Here is a 23,103-nt window from a genome sequence, read left to right as displayed (position 1 = left end):
TATATATATATATATATATATATATATATATATATATATATATATATATATATATATATATATATATATATATATATATATATATATATATACATATATATATATTGTAAGACAGCAAATGTTCATAACAAAAAATAGTACAAAAAGAATATGTGGGCAATAGAAATAAAAATCGAAAAAAAGACGAATCACAAATTAGCCTAAAATTATATATGTTAACGTATTAACAGGAATATATATTAAATCCACAAATTATAAAAGAAAAATGGTAAAAAGTGATACAAACAAAAATGTAAATATGTAAATATATGCGTTGTCTTTACTATTTTGTAAAAGTATATACATATATAATTGGAACTATATAAATTTTATTATTTTGATTCTGTATTAAGTAGTGAACGAGTTATAAGAATGAATTTATGTAAGAATTATGAAAAAAATAAATTTAAATTAAATTTTAAAATAAAGCTCTTGTTTAGAAATGTCCTGGAAAAGAAAATGATGGAGTAGGGCATTTTCAAGATATAGGGTGTTGTAGTTGAGGACATGTGGTGGAGCTGATTGAGACGACATATGGACAGTATTAACTAAACGGACGGACGGACGTTGAAGATAGGGTTTTTCCTCAAGCAGTATTTGAGCCCAGAGGAAAAACAATGGCTACAGGCTTGGTAGGCGGTAGAAGGGGTGGGAGGCTCGGACAGATAGACGGACATTTATACTACTAATTGTGAATGCACTTATTAGGTTGGTTTATTTTTTCTTCTGGACACGAGGACATATGTGAATGGTTTTCTTATCGTGTGATGAACGGTGAAAAGTACACTAAGCGAAAAATGTTCGTACTATTTACGATTTTGATCGTTGTATTCACGAATCCTGACGTTAATATTGAACCAACGTACAAATTCGTTGATACAACGAAATGCGTTACGTTGTATTTACGAACAGGAATTAGTCGTAAATACAACGATTTATGTCGTTGTATTAATGAAGTTTGTTCATTGTATTGATGACGCTCGTTCGTTGTATTGATGATGCTGAATCGTTATATTAATGAAATCTGATCGTTATATTAATGATGCCTGATCGTTATATTAATGACACCTGGTCGTTATATTAATGACGCGTGTTCGTTGTATAGATGATGCCTATTCGTTATATTAATGAAACCTGATCGTTATATTGATGACACTTTATCGTTGTATTAATGATGCATGATCGTTGTATTAATGATTCATGATCGTTATATTAATGATGCACGATCGTTGTATTGATGATGCCTAATCGTTATATTCATGAATCCTGATCGTTATATTGATGACGCCTTATCGTTGTATTAATGACGTCTGATCATTGTAATTACGACGACTGATCGTTGTATTTATGATCAGTGATTGTATTTATTGATACATTTTCGTTGCCATATACTTACTAAAAATCCATAACAAAAGGAGTGTATTTAATTTTAATAATTGTAATTTTTTATTTACATTTTCAAGTATTTCTTGTGCTACAATAAAAACTTTACACATATAATCGCTTAAATCAATGAGTATAAAATTGTAGGACATAAAGGAATATTGAGTTTTAATAATTCAGAGTTTTTCATACAAATACTTTTCATCGTTTAATAAACTAATTACACGTATAATCTTTTAAATTAGTGAGTAGAAAAAAAGTTTAAATAAAGAATTTTTATTTCTACAATTTTATTTTAATAATTCAGAATTTTTCATTGCTATTATCACAAAACTTTTTGTAGTATAAAAAAATAACATTTATATTCGTTTACATGAATTACTATAAATAGCATAAAATGTTTTCGACCATAGGAACTTTTACGTTTGAAATTGAATTTTATTCACTTTTTCAAAAATAAGTTTAATTGTATTACAAAAATAATGTCTCATATAATGTTTGAGTTAGTTACTTCATTTTTTTAGAATTTTTTAGAATAATAGGAACTTTTGTATTATAAAGAAACTATTTTTAACCTTTTTGGTCACATTAAACTGAAGAGATTTCTGATAACAATGAAGTGACCTTGGAATTGTTGTTTCCATTTTCGATATTATAGAGATATTTTTCTATAAAAGTCCACAATGGTAAACAAGCTTGCGGATATTGAACATTAAACAAGTGAAAAGATTTAAAGCACAAATCCATAGCTCGACAAAAAATTGTACAAGGGAGAAAATATCCATCCAAGTATACGTAAAATTTGTTAATTTTAAAATTGTCTTTGTTTCTTTCTGCGACAATAAATGGTTGAATTGGCTCACCTCTTTTTATTAAGAAATCCACATGTTCTTCTATGGCCTGCAAGTTTTCGTTCACATAAATAAACGACTCTTGTGAATCCTTTATAGAATAACGGCCATGTGAAATTTTCCCATCACTTCCTTTTCGTTGAAATTTTTTGGTGGGATATAAATATCCATGAAGGCTCCATAACAACTTTAAGACGCATTCATCTTTTTCTATATTAAAATTAAGAAAAGAAATTATGTAAATAAAATTCAAAACTATATTATATTTTAGAGCATTATTTTACTTTACCTTCATTGAAATGGTGTTTTTCAATCGATCCTAACACCTGCTTCGACCGTTTGTTATAAATAGCCAAATGGTTCTTCATGTATTCGAGGAGTTTCTCCATCTTTTCATCAAAATCCACCATGTGTGAAGCATTTTTCTGTACAACAGCAAAGTCTAGATCAATCTAAATAAATTCCAAATTGTTTGGTAAATAAATTCAGTTATTAACTTTTTCTTTTAATAAATTTCACTTACCAATTGACAGCCCAATGGTTTTTTGTATTGAGGCCATAATTGTAAAGCCTTCGATATATTTTCACATTCGTTGTGAATTTGATTAATCCGGAAGTTTGAACAACCGATCCAAGTAATTTTAAAATTTTCCGGTGGAAGGTCGTCGTACTGAAGGCTTTGGATACAGCTTAGAGCATCATTTTCAGGAACTACGGAGAAAAAATTAGTAAGTAATAAAACATAATTAAACATCTATGAAGCAAATTCCATTAACTTACCGAATTCAAATTTAGATCCAGAGGTACTAGGTTTGTCGTTTTTGTTAATATCCAAAGATTTTACACTTTTCTTATTATTGTGATATTTTATGTAGAGTTTACCTCTTCTATCAGTCCTTTATGACTCCAATTTTTCCGTTGGAAAAATTTCCAATATTTCAGACTATAGACGGTGGCAAGTTTGAAGGCTCATGTGGATATTGTTGAAATCAAAGTATTGTATTATAATATTTATTAACATTATTCGATTTTCTTCAGTAATTGTGCTTGTCTTCTCATACTGTGTTAGAATTTTTGCAGCAAAAAATGTGGCATGGTGTGTTCGTATGTGTCTTTTGAAACACGAAGAGTTTTGGTATGCACTACCACAACAACGATAGATATCATCGCACTTCAAGAAATGAAAATATTTTAAATGCATAAAATATTTATTTTCGTTCACAAATTTTTGGTCACACAAAAAACAATTCATAATTTAAATTACTCACAGACACTATGTAACTTTTTTTTCACTTAAAAACAATTAATAATTTCAATTGCCGAACTTGAGCTAACGACCGTACGCTTGTATTGACATTTACCAACTAAACGCAGTGCTGCCGCTAGTGACAAATTGAGTGAAGTAGATTTTGGAAAAAAGTGGAGTAGATTGAATAAAATTGAAGTAGCATACATTTTTGAAATAAACAATAGAATTCATTTTATTATACCCTCCACCATAGGATGGGGGGTATATTAACTTTGTCATTCCGTTTGTAACACATCGAAATATTGCTCTAAGACCCCATAAAGTATATATATTCTGGGTCGTGGTGAAATTCTGAGTCGATCTGAGCATGTCCGTCTGTCCGTCCGTCTGTTGAAAAACGCTAACTTCCGAACGAAAGAAGCTATCGACTTGAAACTTGGCACAAGTAGTTGTTATTGATGTAGGTCGAATTGTATTGCAAATGGGCCATATCGGTCCACTTTTACGTATAGCCCACATATAAACGGACCCCCAAATTTGGCTTGCGGGGACTCTAAGAGAAGCAAATATCATCCGATCCAGCTGAAATTTGATACATGGCTTCAGCATATGATCTCTAACAACCATGCAAAAATTGGTCCACATCGGTCCATAATTATATATAGCCCCCATATTAACTGATCCCCCGATTTGGCTTGTGGAGCCTCTAAGAGAACCAAATTTCATCCGATCTGGCTGAAATTTGGTACATGGTGTAAGTATATGGTCTCTAACAACTATGCAAAAATTGGTCCTCGTCGGTTAATAATTCAATGATTAAAACCGCTATGTTCATCGTAATTAAAGGAATAGGAAAAACAATTAGGTAATATGGGGAAAAATTTTAAAATTTGAAGCAGAACAAAAAGTGAAGCAGATTTTTGAAAGAAGGAGTGACGAAGTAAATTTTGTGAAAATGAAGCAAAATACTTCGATTGAAGTAGTAGCGGCAGCACTGACTAAACGGCTTATTCGATTTGTGTCTGCCAATATCAGTGATGGCAAAAGTGTTTGAGTAATGGCAAGAGTGTACCAATTTTAATACGAAACTTTAGTCCTTCTTCCTTGGTACGGCAATATCAGTTACTTTGTAATAAAAATTTTAAGCAAAGATTTTTTTCATATTGGAATATTTTAACTTCAAAATTTAATATAAAGTAAAAAATAGAAAAAGCGATTTTTTAATTTGTGGAAACTAATATGTTTTAGTTACAATTTCGCCAATATGAGAGTTTCCCTCGCGTAATAATGTTTCATTTGGTTAAGTTTTTTGAATTAAAAGTAATAAACAAATCCAATTGCACAAAGAATTCCCCAAACAAAATTAAATGATAAAACTAAGAAATAAATTTGTAAATTTTTAGAAATGTTAACACTAAGTTATTTTTTAAAAATAAGAAGTTTTCCTAAGGTAAAGAAATTTATTATTATTAGTGTATTTAAAATCATAATAAATTATGAAAATAAATACAAAAATAAAGGTATTAACAACTAAGGTTTTCGACTCAATAAATTAATCATATAAATTATATATTATATATAAATTAATTATATCTTATTAAATTTTCTTGAATTCGTCGAAATATTTACTTACTTAATTATATTGGTGTTTTGTTAAAATTTCTAAAATTACGCTTCAAGTTTTTTTCTGTTGGGTTGACTTTTTTTAAATGAATAATGGATCAATATGTGACTTAAAGTTAGCCCTTTTAATAAAATATATTACAAGTGCCGATATAAGAAACCGAAGTTAACATATTTATACATATTTAAGAAATTTATTAAATCTAATTAACATTTCCTTGTATGAGAAAAGTTCGTATTTAGAAAACATGTACTTAGAATTTGTAAAAATATCTTATACTAGTAGCGACATAAAAGGTTAAAAGTTTTAGTTGAAGGCTTATTGGCTAAAAACTGGATTATTAAAGAGACATAACCGTAAAAAATTATTATTTTTTGCACTATAATGCGAATTTATTAGGGTTCATTCGCCATAATAATCGTTGGATGAAGGTAGAACATGATTTAGTAACACAAACCCCATCTTTAGCACAATATTTCTAAATCCCATCACTGATGTTTTCTATTCTACGCTTTTTGGATTTGCAACTAGACAACAAGGCAATGTGCATGAACAAAACCAAACACTCATAGTCGTTATATTCACAATGTGTACAGTTTGTTTGCTTGTGTGCGTCAAAATAAGATGACATTGTCTCATAGAAGCCAATGCTTAGCTACTCAAACATGCAACAGTAAAGAAAAATGTACAGTCTTAACATCAAATTTAGGGGTTGATAACAATAGAATAAAAGCAACGATTGATATTCGTTATATTAACGTACATTTTTCATCAAGGTTTGTAATATAAGGTTTAAGTATAAAGCAAGGTAATGTTCAACTCTTAAATATTAAAGAAATGAAACACATACCTATTGTTTTACAAAATAAGCAATATTTTCCAATATTTTCTTAACAAAATCGATATCAAATGTTCGTATTATTAATGAACATGGTCTCGTAAATATAACGATTTACGAAATTCGACAAAACATCGTCAACGATCATAATCGTTATATTAACGTATATTTTTCATCAAAGTTTGTAACATAGTAATGTACACATACATTTTATTTTTGTTAATAAGCGAAATTTTCTGCAAAAAATTTTATCAAAAGTAGCTATTGTTCGTAGTATTAACGAACATAGATTCGTAAATATAACGATTTACGAAATTCGACAAAACATCGTCAACGACTCATAATCGTTATATTAACGTACAGTTTTCATCTATGTTTGTAACATAAGGTTTTGGTGTAATGTAAGGTAATTTTTAACCCCAAAATGTTAAAGAAGTAAATCATATAGCTATAGGTTTTCAAACTAAAATAGATTTTCCAACAATTTTCTTGACAACAGCGAAAATAAATGTTCGTAGTATTAACGAACCTGGATTCGTTAATACAACGTCCTACGAAATTCGAGAAATCATCGTCAACGATTGGTTTCGTTGTATTAACGTAAATTTTCGTTGTATTAACGTAAAATTTCGTTGTATTAACGAACTTAAGTCAACGAACACCGTTCGTTAATATTACGATCGTTTTTTCTACCAGTGTACCCATACCAAATACGACGATCTAGCGGATATGCCACCGTGTCCAAAATAATCCCTCATTACATCGATTCTGAAGTTGAACCATTACACCATAAGGACGTTTTAACAGTTTCTTTGCTACAAATGTTAAAGTTCTTCAGCTTTGTTTTCAAATAGGTCCATAGGTGTTCATTTATATTCATGTCCGGGCTCTTCGGAGGGAGAGGACGTCTGCTTGAGGCCATTATCTTGGACAAATAAGAGAGAAGTTCACCACTGTGGTATCACAATGGACTGAATAGTCTAAGTGAGCCTGATACCTCGGGCTGCCACATAACCTAACCTTGGACAAACACAAACCCACCTTACACACTAATTTTTTGGGCAAATTCGGCCAAATTATTCTTCAGTATATGTAAGTTATCTATTTTGTATATATATGATTCAAGAAATATGATGTTTCCAATGCTGTTTGCATGCCGTCACATTCCCACCTGCGGGTTAACGCTATGCGTAATATTTCGTTTTCCCCCTTTATCTTGCTTGTTTATTTAAAAATCACCAAGTATAAATATAATCATTTATAATAATTATTATTATTACATACAATGCATTTGGGAACACAGTTATGTTGTCTGATGAGTCCAAATTTAATTTATTTAAGTCTGATGGTGTACTTCGCGTGGACAAACAAGGGAGAAATTGGAAAAAAAACGAAATATTACACATACTATTTACCACGTAAGTGGGAATGTGACGGCATGCGTGGAAACCTCATATTTTTTTGAAGGAAATATACACAAAATAGATAATTTATATATTATGAAGAATAATTTGGCCGAATCAGCAAACAAAAAAATGGGCCTGGAATACAGATTTGTGTTTGTCCAAGATAATGACCCCAAGCATTCGTCCCATATTGTTAAGGAATACTTGGTATAAAACACCAGAAAAGTATTACCTCTTTTTGGATACGGAAGTGATGCAAAATTGGCGCAGAAGCGATGAATTTAACATGGGTTTGTCATAGGATGGATGTTCACCATTTCAGTAGCCGTTGCACTGAATTTGCATCACTTCTTAAGGGTTGATGCGAATTCAGTGTTTTGAATGTGAATTAAGAAAATATGTGATATTTTGACAAATAAATAAATTTTAAAATTTTTTATGATTTTTATACATTTTAACGCTTGTCTGGAACGTTTGACATGAAATATTTTCAAAAACTCGCAAGTTTTCTAAAATGGATTTAAAATTTTGTTCGGCATAATTTAAATAAGTTGTATCATACCAGCAAAAACTAGGTAACCATATCTCATTACATTTGACATTACCAGGAGCAAAGCTGTCATTACACGTTGCATTGCATTGCGGTTAGTTGTAATGACTAACTTGTAATGACAAAAATAAATACTTCTCGGTAATTTTTGAATTGTTATTCTCAAATTTTTAGGCAGTTGGATGTTAATGACTTAATAAAATAGAATAAATGATGGTACCATTAGGTATAATTGTTCACATAATTGAGCATTTACTTAAAAAATCTAAACGAATATGTAATGTAACGGTAATTCTGAAGATTTTCCGTTAAGAAATTTTTATCACAAATATTTCATAATAATTGTGTTTTAAATTAATGAACTATTACAGCATTACTCGCCATATTTTGATCCATTGTAATCGGCGATAGAAATCAATATTTTAGAGATTTGGTTGCTATTTTGCAAGCTTCGGTGTATCTACGAATAAGTGATTATATATTAGGTGATTATATGCTTTAAAAGCACTACTTATTTCATGGTCGAAAGTATGCCTGGGAAGAAGTACTTTCCTCCTAGGACATGCGTATGTAAATGTAATCCGGAGCGATGTCAATTAATAAGTGGTTATTAATTTTTAAATAGGCTTATCTACAAGATTACCGGGTAATGAGAATTTTTGTTGGGATTTTATTAATTCTTAATCTGTATTTAAACTATTTGAAAATTTTAAATTTCCCAATAAAAATATGAAAAAAAGCGAGTTATAAAAAATTGACTAAAATGAACTTCCTGTGCAGTTAAAATTAAGAACTTTGGGAGAACATTTTTGGAAGAGCTTTTAAAGTTGTGCCTTTAGAAGAACTTCCAATTTTTTTTGCTGTGTAAATGAACACCTATGGACATATCGATGTCTACATTCCATAGTGCGCTCAGTCTAAAAAGTGAATTTTACAGGAGACGCGTTCAAAGTTTATTTGCGGTGTTAAAATCATACTTATTGTAGATTTTTTTAGAATGTGCTAATTCCAAATAGTGAAAATAGATCACGACTAAAATTGATTTAGACCACTTTAGAATGAACAAACCTTTTTGCGTTGTTCATCTGAGTGGACTTAACATAGTATCCTTTTATCGGAAATATTTTCTGGCATTGGTCGTCTACGGGTAAGTACATATAGCATATTATGGTTTGGAGAATTGAAATGTAACAACTTACACGCAAAAAAATAATTCTTTCAACCAAAACGAAATTTTAGTCAAAACAAATATCGTTTCCCATTTGCTTTTCCTCTAAGGAAGTTTGTTTGCCTAATCTTCCCTCAAGTCTTTCTCACTACCACGAGGTTTTTAACTTTTTACTAGCTTTTTCTATAATACAAACAATGTAGAAGAAATGATTCTATTTTATAATTTTTTTTTTAATTTTACCTTTCGCCTGGACTACGAAGCTGTTATTGTCATCAACCGACAATTATCGCTATAGCCATGAACGCACAAGTAACGTAGTGAACCAGTTATATTTATAAAGCATAGTTTTCGGCGCCCACCAGGCGATGTAAAGAAACTTTATTTGACAGAAACATACCTTTAGATGGCCACCGAGGTGAAATGGTTAGATCCTTTGTATACAAAGGATCGTGGGTTCAAACCCTGCTTCGATTGAACACAAAAAAGTTTTTTGTTTTACATATATTCCAAAAATGTTCGGAAGATTCCGAAAAAATGTTCGACATTACGTACTACTATATTAAATTTTTACTATGAAAATGTGTCTTACAAAAGACTTAAAGTCAGAAAAGAACAGTGCTTTATATAAACGAAATAGGTTTTTTTGCGTTTACTAACATTTTTTTTAATTACTTACCAACTATTTGCATTGTAACTTTTCATTTACTAAATTTGTGTTAAATTTTAAACTATAGATTTTTAGGGAGAATAACAGATTTATTAAAGTCAATTTCACAAATGTTTCAATACTCAAACGTATCTATAAATTCACAAAAAACTACACTTCATATGCTGGCAACTTTCTCCAATCTAAACTGTTCTAAGTTTACTTACAAGTGCGAAATGTTTTTGTTTAAATTCGGAATAACATGTTAAGTAAACATAGGGACACTCAAAAATGTATCATGTGTATGCTAAGTCAACTTAGAAAGCATAGCAAAAATAAATGTACATGTGGTGTGGAAGGTGGGTTTGTGTTTGTCCAAGGTTAGGTTATGTGGCAGCCCGAGGTATCAGGCTCACTTAGACTATTCAGTCCATTGTGATACCACAGTGGTGAACTTCTCTCTTATTTGTCAAGATAATGGCCTCAAGCAGACGTCCTCTCCCTCCGGAGAGCCCGGACATGAATATAAATGAACACCTATGGACCTATTTGAAAACAAAGCTGAAGAACTTTAACATTTGTAGCAAAGAAACTGTTGAAACGTCCTTATGGTGTAATGGTTCAACTTCAGAATCGATGTAATGAGGGATTATTTTGGACACGGTGGCATATCCGCTAGATCGTCGTATTTGGTATGGGTACTTTTCACCGTTCATCACACGATAAGAAAACCATTCACATATGTCCTCGTGTCCAGAAGAAACAATAAACCAACCTAATAAGTGCATTCACAATTAGTAGTATAAATGTCCGTCTGTCTGTCCGAGCCTCCCACCCCTTCTATCGCCTACCAAGCCTGTAGCCATTGTTTTTCCTCTGGGCTCAAATACTGCTTGAGGAAAAACCCTATCTTCAACGTCCGTCCGTCCGTTTAGTTAATACTGTCCATATGTCGTCTCAATCAGCTCCACCACATGTCCTCAACTACAACACCCTATATCTTGAAAATGCCCTACTCCATCATTTTCTTTTCCAGGACATTTCTAAACAAGAGCTTTATTTTAAAATTTAATTTAAATTTATTTTTTTCATAATTCTTACATAAATTCATTCTTATAACTCGTTCACTACTTAATACAGAATCAAAATAATAAAATTTATATAGTTCCAATTATATATGTATATACTTTTACAAAACTTGAATAAGTTGTTACATTTCAATTCTCCAAACCATAATATGCTATATGTACTTACCCGTATATATATATATATATATATATATATATATATATATATATATATATATATATATATATATATATATATATATATATATATATATATATATATATATATATATATTATATATATATATATATATATATATATATATATATATATATATATATATATATATATATATATATATATATATATATATATATATATGGTACGTGGTGTTAGTATATGGTCTATAACAACCATGTCAGAATTGGCCCATATCGGTCTTCTTCATTTGGTGGGCACGAAGTAAATATGGAATGATTACTTATAGTTGAAATTGAACCAAAATAGAGTGTGTAAAAATATTTGATGTTTGCTTCCATCTAGGGTTTCCATATGGATAATTTTCAAAAGAGAACTTTCGCTTTAAAAAAGAGAACATTTTAACTAGGTTAGGTTAGGTTAAAGTGGCAGCCCGATTAAGATTCAGGCTCACTTAGACTATTCAGTCCATTGTGATACCACATTAACTAAAAGTACCTATTACATATGGGCACTTCTAGTTTTAACCGCTGAACCTTCTTGATTATTTTTCTTTGTTGAACCAACCAGATTGTTCCAAAAACATTAGCAGACTGCTTAAGTTAACGTTTTCCAGATCCGCCAGTAATCTGAAGCTATATGCTCCTAAAAGTTGCTTGCGCTTTACACAAAATGCAGGACACTCACACAAGAGGTGTTTAATTGATTCTTTTTCCTCCGCATCATGACAGCTCATACAATAGTCATTATACTTCGCGCCAATAGTTTTTGCAAAATCGCCTACCAGGCAGCGACCCGTTATAGCAGATATCAGGAGTGATATCTGACGCCTTGAGAACACTAGCATATCCAGTGTGCGGTTTAAGTTGAAATGGGGCCATATTTGCTTGGTGTCGTTACAACCCTTGCAATTCTCCCATCGAACATTTGCCATCCTAACAGCCTTCTCACGCAGCATGAGCTTGCAGGTAGCTAGGGGCATACCAACAAATTCCAGTTCCCCTGGAATATGTAAGGTAGTCCCTAGCCTTGCCAACTCATCCGCTTCGCAGTTCCCCGGTATGTTCCTATGGCCAGGCACCCATATTAGGTGAATATTGTACTGCTCAGCCATCTCATTGAGAGATTTGCGGCAGTCGATGGCCGTTTTCGAGTTGAGGAACACAGAGTCCAAGGATTTTATTGCAGGTTGACTGTCTGAGTATATATTAATGCCAATATTTGTTGGAACATTACTTCTCAGCCAATTCGCCACCTCTCTTATTGCTAATATTTCAGCCTGAAAAACACTACAGTGATTAGGTAATCTTTTCGCTATTCGAATTTCCAGATCTTTAGAATATACCTCGAACCCCACTTGTCCATTCAATTTGGAGCCATCAGTATAGAAATCTATATATCTTTTATTCCCCGGGGTCTGTGTACACCACGCCTCACTGTTGGGAATTAGAGTTTCAAACTTTTTGTCGAAAAGTGGTTTTGCCAGGGTATAATCCACTACGTTAGGTACATCTGGCATTATTTTGAGGACCGAACTATGACCGTACATTTTTTCCGACCACAGCGATAGCTCGCGCAACCGCACAGCCGTTGTTGCAGCTGACTGTTTGGCCAAAATGTCTAAAGGCAATAGATGTAGCATGACATTAAGGGAGTCTGTTCCTGTCTTACTAAATGCGCCTGAGATACATAAGCTCGCCATACGCTGAACTTTATCTAAACAAGTCGGTTTCTGAAGTGCCGGCCACCAGACTACAACACCATATAGCATTATAGGTCTAACTACTGCAGTGTATAGCCAATGCACAATTTTTGGTTTTAGTCCCCACTTTTTCCCTATTGCCTTTTTGCACGAGTACAAAGCTACCGTGGCTTTTCTCGCCCTCTCTTCAATATTAAGCCTAAAATTCAGCTGTCGAAATAACGCCAAGGTATTTTGCACAACATTTTAACTAAAACAGAGTTTACAATAAAAAAAATTCTTTATTAAATAATTAATAATTTTATTGATGTTAGAATTAAAATAATAATAGTTTCTAATGATAGAAACAACGAAATAAAAATAAAATAAAACAATAAAAAACAAAAAGAATCCCATTTTCTTAAAAAATAAACAAAATAAATTCAAAAATACGCTGTCAAAAATAAAACACACATGTTCCTATGATCTCGCCCACAATTGACGACGACAACGCATTGGCGTATTTACGTCGTACGTTCAATTACATCTATTTCTAATTTTAACGTCGTACGTCGCAATTATGTTCCGGCACACAACACAACAGATTTAACCCAGTAAACAATTAGTGGCGAACAATTGTGGCGAATTCCTACTAAATAAATAAAATTCCATCAATCTAGGATTTTTTTTTTTTTGAAATAGAGTACATAACGAGCACTGTTAGACAGAAAAATACGGCACCAAAAAAAGAGAGTGAACAAAAAGATACGAACACAAAAAGAGAACATTTTCTCTTTAAAAGAGATGTAATGGACAGCCTGCTTCCATCACACATTGAATTAGTTTATAAATAAATAAATAAATATTTTTTGTTTTCTTTTCTCAAGTGAAGCCCTTTTTTCGACGACGAAAAAAGGTTTTTTTCATAAAGATCAAAACATTTTAGGTTGTGACCATGTTCTTTTAACTGGAAGAAAAAAATTTTTGACGAATACCATAACATTTTAGATCGTGACCATTGTCTTTTGATTCACACTATATTCTTTTTATCAATATAATAACATTTTACATGAAGACAATTTTATTTTTCTTAGAACCATGTTCACTGAGCAAACATGGTTGCAGGTGAAAATGTTACATGGTCGCCGCAAAAATAGCTCCTATCATATTATTTTGCTCTTCGAATACGATTGCGACAATCATGTTTCTTCTCTGCGTGTAGTAAAATGTTAATTCTACTTTCACTGCAAAATTCCAAATAATTTTGGCCTCAGGTGGTCATATGAAACTAAATCGGGCGTAAGATATATATTGGAGACATATATAAAAACAACTAAAATAACTGTATATATATATATATATATATATATATATATATATATATATATATATATATATATATATAATGATAGAAACAACGAAATAAAAATAAAATAAAACAATAAAAAACAAAAAGAATCACATTTTCTTAAAAAATAAACAAAATAAATTCAAAAATACGCAGTCAAAAATAAAACACACATGTTCCTATGATCTCGCCCACAATTGACGACGACAACGCATTGGCGTATTTACGTCGTACGTTCAATTACATCTATTTCTAATTTTAACGTCGTACGTCGAAACGTCGCAATTATGTTCCGGCACACAACACAACAGATTTAACCCAGTAAACAATTAGTGGCGAATTCCTACTAAATAAATAAAATTCCATCAATCTAGGATTTTTTTTTTTTTGAAATAGAGTACATAAAGAGCACTGTTAGACAGAAAAATACGGCACCAAAAAAAGAGAGTGAACAAAAAGATACGAACACAAAAAGAGAACATGTTCTCTTTAAAAGAGATGTAATGGACAGCCTGCTTCCATCACATATTGAATTAGTTTATAAATAAATAAATATTTTTTGTTTTCTTTTCTCAAGTGAAGCCCTTTTTTCGACGACGAAAAAAGTTTTTTTCATAAAGATCAAAACATTTTAGGTTGTGACCATGTTCTTTTAACTGGAAGAAAAAAATTTTTGACGAATACCATAACATTTTAGATCGTGTCCATTGTCTTTTGATTCACACTATATTCTTTTTATCAATATAATAACATTTTACATGAAGACAATTTTATTTTTCTTAGAACCATGTTCACTGAGCAAACATGGTTGCAGGTGAAAATGTTACATGGTCGCCGCACAAATAGCTCCTATCATATTATTTTGCTCTTCGAATACGATTGCGACAATCATGTTTCTTCTCTGCGTGTAGTAAAATGTTAATTCTACTTTCACTGCAAAATTCCAAATAATTTTGGCCTCCGGTGGTCATATGAAACTAAGTCGGGCGTAAGATATATATTGGAGCTATATCTAAATCTGAACCGATTGTAACCATATTTAGCATACTTGACGATATCATCAGTTGTACTCTTTGTTCAAAATTTGAAGCAAATCGAGATGAAACTCTGACCTCTGGGGCTATATATGTGCATATCTGGAGAAAGATGTATATCGGCGCTATATCTAAATCTGAACCGATTTTGGCTAAATTTGGCACACATAGTTAGAAATCTAATTTTATTGCAGAGACAGTAAAAAATTTCACATAAATCGGAGTAAAACTTTGGCCGCTGTGAAATTGACGGAATTATGCTATGAATTGCACCAAAATTGTCAACAGAAACAAACACATTTAAGAAACTACCTTATTGAAAAAAATTTTTCACAGGTATTTATAAATGCTTTTCTGTATTCTCTGATGAGTGAGCTCTTTGCTTGCTATTATGCACGTGCATGTGCTCATACTCATTTTGTTATAACGGTATTCTTCGCATACTTCTTTTAGATTTCGTACATATTGTCAGCGATGTGCGCGAAACCAAAGATTATAGATTTGAGGAAGATGGGAGATTGGCTTGCGTCATACCAAATGTTGCATTTACCAGATTAGTTTAATACATGTTTGTAATCTTTTAGTTGTCTTTAGTTTTTATTTTTTAAATGAAAAATTTAATTTTCTTAATGAATTCCATTTTCCTTTTATGTAAATTTATTTCGTGCTCTTAATTTCTTTTTATTTGCATTTTAATGTTATGTCAATACTTGTCGTATACGCGTTTGGTTCGAGTATTAAACTAATGTGGTAAATGGTTTGATGTGCTCAGTAGCCAATCTCCCATCTTCCTCTTCTATAATCTTTGCGCGAAACCAGTCTTGTATTTTTTTCATATCGATAGCCGTCAACTATTTTCGCAACAAAACAATTTGTTGAAAATTCAGAATGTTTCTATTGTTTCCTCTGTCAAGCATCTACAAACACATTTCAACAACAAATGCCTCAATTTCAATAGACAAATTTGTTGAGCATCAGTAGATTTTACGTACAAATAAAGTTGTTAATATTTATTTGCAGTTATTTTTTGTGTGTGTGCATATTGAGCGAAAGATATATACGTGGGAGCTATATCTAAATTTCAATCGATTTAGCTGATATTACGAGACCAAATTATGACCAAATCAGTGATAAATATATATAACAGATATATCCAAATGTGAACCGATCCATAGGGGTTGTTTTTGAGCCGAGAAAGGCTCTTTGCCAAATTTTATCGTCTTAAAATAAAATTGAAAAAAATTAAAATAATTGCAATAAAAATCAATGTTTTTGAAACAAAATTTTATGGTGATGAATGCCCATGGATCAATTCAGTCCATCTTCTAGTCTAACCTTCTAAAAAAACATAAGTATAATTTCCATCAATGGAATTTGCAGTTATACCGTTTATCTATTGAACAACTCAATGGAATCTAATTTGCGTAAATATTTATTTAGTTATGCAAATATGAAAAAAATTTGAAGTATTTTTTACATTTTGGTTTAGCCGGAGTCGGAGTCGAGCAAAAATGTTACGATTCCGACTCCAGCAAAATCTTCAGACTCCGACTCCACAGCCCTGCTAATCACCAAAGGATTTCCTAAGGATTTTTCCAAACGTAGTAAAGATCCAGAATATAATGTATTCTCCATAACTTCTAAATTTAGCTTACATAAATTAAAAGATGTGAATACCGGGAAGAATCATTACAAATTAGACGTTAAAAAACTTTTGGAATGGTTGGTGTTAAAAATCATTCAACGAATCAAGAATTCGGCTTTAAGAAAAGAAACGTTCGGTAAATGTCAAGAGCCACCGTGGTGCAATGGTTAGCATGCCCGCCTTGTATACACAGGGTCGTGGGTTCGAACCCAGTTTCGACCAAACACCAAAAAGTTTTTCAGCGGTGGATTATCCCACCTCAGTAATGCTAGTGATATTTCTGAGTGTATCAAAGCTTGTGGTTTTACTGCAATGTGGAACGCCGTTCGGAGTCAGCTATAAAAAGGAGGTCCCTTGTCATTGAGCTTAACATAGAATCGGACAGCCCTCTATGATAAGAGAGAAGTTCACCACTGTGGTACTGAATAGTCTAAGTGAGCCTGAAATATCGGGCTGCAACTATACCTAACCTAACCAAACTGGCAACGCTGGATATGGAACTAAGCAAATAAAAAAGAACATAAAAGAATTTAGGAAAGTACCAGAAAAGGTAGAGATGATTCTAACAAGTGATAACGAAATTTGATCGTTGCAACAGCAAAACTATCAACAGTGACAAAGGAAAATATAGATGTTTGTACAAAGATTTATTTCGGCAAAACTTTTTTCGGAAGGTTCAAGTGTGGTTCACTTTGGGTTTAGTGAACTACCCGAATTTATTCTGATAATTTGTTAATAGTTTTGCTGAAAGTAGAGGATGGTGATGAGGAATGTGGTAATTCCGAAACGTGCGTCCATCCAACCATCTTGCAGTCTACAGGGCTTTGCCCAAAAAATTTGACAAACATTCTTTTCCTCAGTGGGTTAAGCTACTCTTGTAGTTTAGTTAATGCAATGGTTTTTATGCTGAGATCAAAACAACAAATATGATTGAAGTACAAACCATTAACAACAAAACAACACGAATGAAGTAGGAGAAAGCACGCTCAAAATAAACCGAACCAACTGCACTTAAATTGATGATTTGACAGTGGCAAAGGAAAAGAGAGATGTTTGTACAAAGATTTATTTCGGCAAAAGCCAGCTATCATAAACCTTTTTTCGGAAGGTTCAAGTGAACTGCCCGAATTTATTCTTATAATTGGTTGATAGTTTTGCTGCAAGTAGAGGATGCTGATGAGAAATGTGGTAATTCCGAAACGTGAGTCCATCCATCCATCTTACAGTCTATAGGGTTTTGCCCAAATAAATTTGACAAACATTATTTTCCTCTGTTGGTTAAGCTACTCTTGTAGTTTAGTCAACGCAATGGTTTTCAAGCTGAGATTGAAATGATTGAAGTACAAACTAACAATAACAAAACAAAACGAATCTTCGAAAATTTTAAACTTTTCTCAACAAAAAAATTCGTTTTAAAATTTTTATTTTTTTAATAAAAACAAGTATATACGGCCGTAAGTTCGGCCAGGCCGAATCTTATGTACCCTCCACCATGGATTGCGTAGAAACTTCTACTAAAGACGGTCATCAACAATTAAATTACTTGGGTTGCCGCCGTTGGCAAGGCATCTTAAAACTTCTTAACATCATCTTCTAAATTGTAAGTTAGTCCATGCGGGTATATAGTAGACAAAAGAAAGGTCTTTTAAATACGAATATATTTAGTTCTTGATCGGTATATATATGGAAGAAATAATTAAGAATCGATATGAGCTTTTGTGCGGTAATTGAATTGAAATATGGGGGTCGATTTATATGGAGCCTATATACAATTTTGAACACGAGTCTACCAAAAATTTTTTTTATTTTTTATTTGCTTAGTTCCATATCCAGCGTTGCCATTTTGGTTAGGTTAGGTATAGTTGCAGCCAGATATTTCAGGCTCACTTAGACTATTCAGTACCACAGTGGTGAACTTCTCTCTTATCATAGAGGGCTGTCCGATTCTATGTTAAGCTCAATGACAAGGGACCTCCTTTTTATAGCTGACTCCGAACGGCGTTCCACATTGCAGTAAAACCACAAGCTTTGATACACTCAGAAATATCACTAGCATTACTGAGGTGGGATAATCCACCGCTGAAAAACTTTTTGGTGTTTGGTCGAAACTGGGTTCGAACCCACGACCCTGTGTATACAAGGCGGACATGCTAACCATTGCACCACGGTGGCTCTTGACATTTACCGAACGTTTCTTTTCTTAAAGCCGAATTCTTGATTCGTTGAATGATTTTTAACACCAATCATTCCAAAAGTTTTTTAACGTCTAATTTGTAATGATTCTTCCTGGTATTCACATCTTTTAATTTATGTAAGCTAAATTTAGAAGTTATGGAGAATACATTATATTCTGGATCTTTACTACGTTTGGAAAAATCCTTAGGAAATCCTTTGGTGATTAGCAGGGCTGTGGAGTCGGAGTCTGAAGATTTTGCTGGAGTCGGAGTCGTAACATTTTCTAAATAAACATAACTAACATAACTAAATAAATATTTACGCAAATTAGATTCCATTGAGTTGTTCAATAGATAAACGGTATAACTGCAAATTCCATTGATGGCAATTATACTTATGTTTTTTTAGAAGGTTAGACTAGAAGATGGACTGAATTGATCCATGGGCATTCATCACCATAAAATTTTGTTTCAAAAATTTCGAAACATTGGTTTTTATTGCAATTATTTTATTTTTTTTTTCAATTTTATTTTAAGACGATAAATTTGGCAAAGAGCCTTTCTCGGCTCAAAAACAACCCCTATGGATCGGTTCACATTTGGATATATCTGTTATATATATTTATCACTGATTTGGTCATAATTTGGTCTCGTAATATCAGCTAAATCGATTGAAATTTAGATATAGCTCCCACGTATATATCTTTCGCTCAATATGCACACACACAAAAAATAACTGCAAATAAATATTAACAACTTTATTTGTACGTAAAATCTACTGATGCTCAACAAATTTGTCTATTGAAATTGAGGCATTTGTTGTTGAAATGTGTTTGTAGATGCTTGACAGAGGAAACAATAGAAACATTCTGAATTTTCAACAAATTGTTTTGTTGCGAAAATAGTTGACTGCTATCGATATGAAAAAAAAAATACAAGACTGGTTTCGCGCAAAGATTATAGAAGAGGAAGATGGGAGATTGGCTACTGAGCACATCAAACCATTTACCACATTAGTTTAATACTCGAACCAAACGCGTATACGACAAGTATTGACATAACATTAAAATGCAAATAAAAAGAAATCAAGAGCACGAAATAAATTTCCATAAAGGGGAAAATGAAATTCATTAAGAAAATTAAATTTGTCATTTAAAAAATAAAAACTAAAAACAACTAAAAGATTACAAACATGTATTAAACTAATCTGGTAAATGCAACATTTGGTATGACGCAAGCCAATCTCCCATCTTCCTCAAATCTATAATCTTTGGTTTCGCGCACATCGCTGACAACATGTACGAAATCTAAAAGAAGTATGCGAAGAATACCGTTATAACAAAATGAGTATGAGCACATGCACGTGCATAATAGCAAGCAAAGAGCTCACTTATCAGAGAATACAGAAAAGCATTTATAAATGCCTATGAAAAATTTTTTTCAATAAGGTAGTTTCTTAAATGTGTTTGTTTCTGTTGACAATTTTGGTGCAATTCATAGCATAATTCCGTCAATTTCACAGCGGCCAAAGTTTTACTCCGATTTATGTGAAATTTTTTACTGTCTCTGCAATAAAATTAGATTTCTAACTATGTGTGCCAAATTTAGCCAAAATCGGTTCATCATTTAGATATAGCGCCGATATATCTCTTTCTCCAGATATGCACATATATAGCCCCAGAGGTCAGAGTTTCATCTCGATTTGCTTCAAATTTTGAACAAAGAGTACAACTGATGATATCGTCAAGTATGCTAAATATGGTTACAATCGGTTCAGATTTAGATATAGCTCCAATATATATCTTACGCCCGATTTAGTTTCATATGACCACCGGAGGCCAAAATTATTTGGAATTTTGCAGTGAAAGTAGAATTAACATTTTACTACACGCAAAGAAGAAACATGATTGTCGCAATCGTATTCGAAGAGCAAAATAATATGATAGGAGCTATTTTTGCGGCGACCATGTAACATTTTCACCTGCAACCATGTTTGCTCAGTGAACATGGTTCTAAGAAAAATAAAATTGTCTTCATGTAAAATGTTATTATATTGATAAAAAGAATATAGTGTGAATCAAAAGACAATGGTCACGATCTAAAATGTTATGGTATTCGTCAAAAAATTTTTTCTTCCAGTTTAAAGAACATGGTCACAACCTAAAATGTTTTGATCTTTATGAAAAAAAACTTTTTTCGTCGTCGAAAAAAGGGCCGCTGTGAAATTGACGGAATTATGCTATGAATTGCACCAAAATTGTCAACAGAAACAAACACATTTAAGAAACTACCTTATTGAAAAAAAATTTTCACAGGTATTTATAAATGCTTTTCTGTATTCTCTGATGAGTGAGCTCTTTGCTTGCTATTATGCACGTGCATGTGCTCATACTCATTTTGTTATAACGGTATTCTTCGCATACTTCTTTTAGATTTCGTACATATTGTCAGCGATGTGCGCGAAACCAAAGATTATAGATTTGAGGAAGATGTGAGATTGGCTTGCGTCATACCAAATGTTGCATTTACCAGATTAGTTTAATACATGTTTGTAATCTTTTAGTTGTCTTTAGTTTTTATTTTTTAAATGAAAAATTTAATTTTCTTAATGAATTCCATTTTCCTTTTATGTAAATTTATTTCGTGCTCTTAATTTCTTTTTATTTGCATTTTAATGTTATGTCAATACTTGTCGTATACGCGTTTGGTTCGAGTATTAAACTAATGTGGTAAATGGTTTGATGTGCTCAGTAGCCAATCTCCCATCTTCCTCTTCTATAATCTTTGCGCGAAACCAGTCTTGTATTTTTTTCATATCGATAGCCGTCAACTATTTTCGCAACAAAACAATTTGTTGAAAATTCAGAATGTTTCTATTGTTTCCTCTGTCAAGCATCTACAAACACATTTCAACAACAAATGCCTCAATTTCAATAGACAAATTTGTTGAGCATCAGTAGATTTTACGTACAAATAAAGTTGTTAATATTTATTTGCAGTTATTTTTTGTGTGTGTGCATATTGAGCGAAAGATATATACGTGGGAGCTATATCTAAATTTCAATCGATTTAGCTGATATTACGAGACCAAATTATGACCAAATCAGTGATAAATATATATAACAGATATATCCAAATGTGAACCGATCCATAGGGGTTGTTTTTGAGCCGAGAAAGGCTCTTTGCCAAATTTTATCGTCTTAAAATAAAATTGAAAAAAATTAAAATAATTGCAATAAAAATCAATGTTTTTGAAACAAAATTTTATGGTGATGAATGCCCATGGATCAATTCAGTCCATCTTCTAGTCTAACCTTCTAAAAAAACATAAGTATAATTTCCATCAATGGAATTTGCATTTATACCGTTTATCTATTGAACAACTCAATGGAATCTAATTTGCGTAAATATTTATTTAGTTATGCAAATATGAAAAAAATTTGAAGTATTTTTTACATTTTGGTTTAGCCGGAGTCGGAGTCGAGCAAAAATGTTACGATTCCGACTCCAGCAAAATCTTCAGACTCCGACTCCACAGCCCTGCTAATCACCAAAGGATTTCCTAAGGATTTTTCCAAACGTAGTAAAGATCCAGAATATAATGTATTCTCCATAACTTCTAAATTTAGCTTACATAAATTAAAAGATGTGAATACCGGGAAGAATCATTACAAATTAGACGTTAAAAAACTTTTGGAATGGTTGGTGTTAAAAATCATTCAACGAATCAAGAATTCGGCTTTAAGAAAAGAAACGTTCGGTAAATGTCAAGAGCCACCGTGGTGCAATGGTTAGCATGCCCGCCTTGTATACACAGGGTCGTGGGTTCGAACCCAGTTTCGACCAAACACCAAAAAGTTTTTCCGCGGTGGATTATCCCACCTCAGTAATGCTAGTGATATTTCTGAGTGTATCAAAGCTTGTGGTTTTACTGCAATGTGGAACGCCGTTCGGAGTCAGCTATAAAAAGGAGGTCCCTTGTCATTGAGCTTAACATAGAATCGGACAGCCCTCTATGATAAGAGAGAAGTTCACCACTGTGGTACTGAATAGTCTAAGTGAGCCTGAAATATCGGGCTGCAACTATACCTAACCTAACCAAACTGGCAACGCTGGATATGGAACTAAGCAAATAAAAAAGAACATAAAAGAATTTAGGAAAGTACCAGAAAAGGTAGAGATGATTCTAACAAGTGAT

At 32.2% G+C, this 23,103-nt stretch overlaps 2 protein-coding genes across 12 annotated transcripts in view; both read right to left on the bottom strand.

The window, feature by feature from the left end:
- LOC142221528 (synaptic vesicle glycoprotein 2B-like) overlaps nt 1-23,103 on the bottom strand; it is a 935,546-nt gene that overhangs the window by 133,252 nt on the left and 779,191 nt on the right. The gene's annotated exons all lie outside the window — the stretch shown is intronic.
- On the bottom strand, nt 1,794-22,519 carry LOC142219853 (uncharacterized). Its single transcript, XM_075288630.1, has 5 exons — nt 22,457-22,519; nt 3,054-3,123; nt 2,797-2,984; nt 2,563-2,725; nt 1,794-2,483 (listed from the first exon to the last, which is right to left on the bottom strand). Exons 1-5 carry the CDS (start codon nt 22,517-22,519, stop codon nt 2,011-2,013), a joined length of 957 nt encoding a protein of 318 aa, XP_075144745.1. The 3' UTR covers nt 1,794-2,010.

Source organism: Haematobia irritans, chromosome 1, assembly GCF_050003625.1.
Source record: "Haematobia irritans isolate KBUSLIRL chromosome 1, ASM5000362v1, whole genome shotgun sequence".
NCBI classification, from domain to species: domain Eukaryota; kingdom Metazoa; phylum Arthropoda; class Insecta; order Diptera; family Muscidae; genus Haematobia; species Haematobia irritans.
Note: the sequence above shows the minus strand (reverse complement) of the source record. Positions and strands in the feature narration are given on the sequence as shown.

What these genes read in the sequence shown, in the direction of transcription:
- LOC142219853 (XM_075288630.1), bottom strand. Translation starts at nt 22,519, where the DNA reads ATGGAGAATACATTATATTCTGGATCTTTACTACGTTTGGAAAAATCC. An exon ending in TGGATCTAAATTTGAATTCG is followed by an intron (nt 2,985 to 3,053) that starts GTAAGTTAATGG and finishes TTTTCTCCGTAG; the next exon opens with TTCCTGAAAATGATGCTCTA. An exon ending in AACCATTGGGCTGTCAATTG is followed by an intron (nt 2,726 to 2,796) that starts GTAAGTGAAATT and finishes GAATTTATTTAG; the next exon opens with ATTGATCTAGACTTTGCTGT.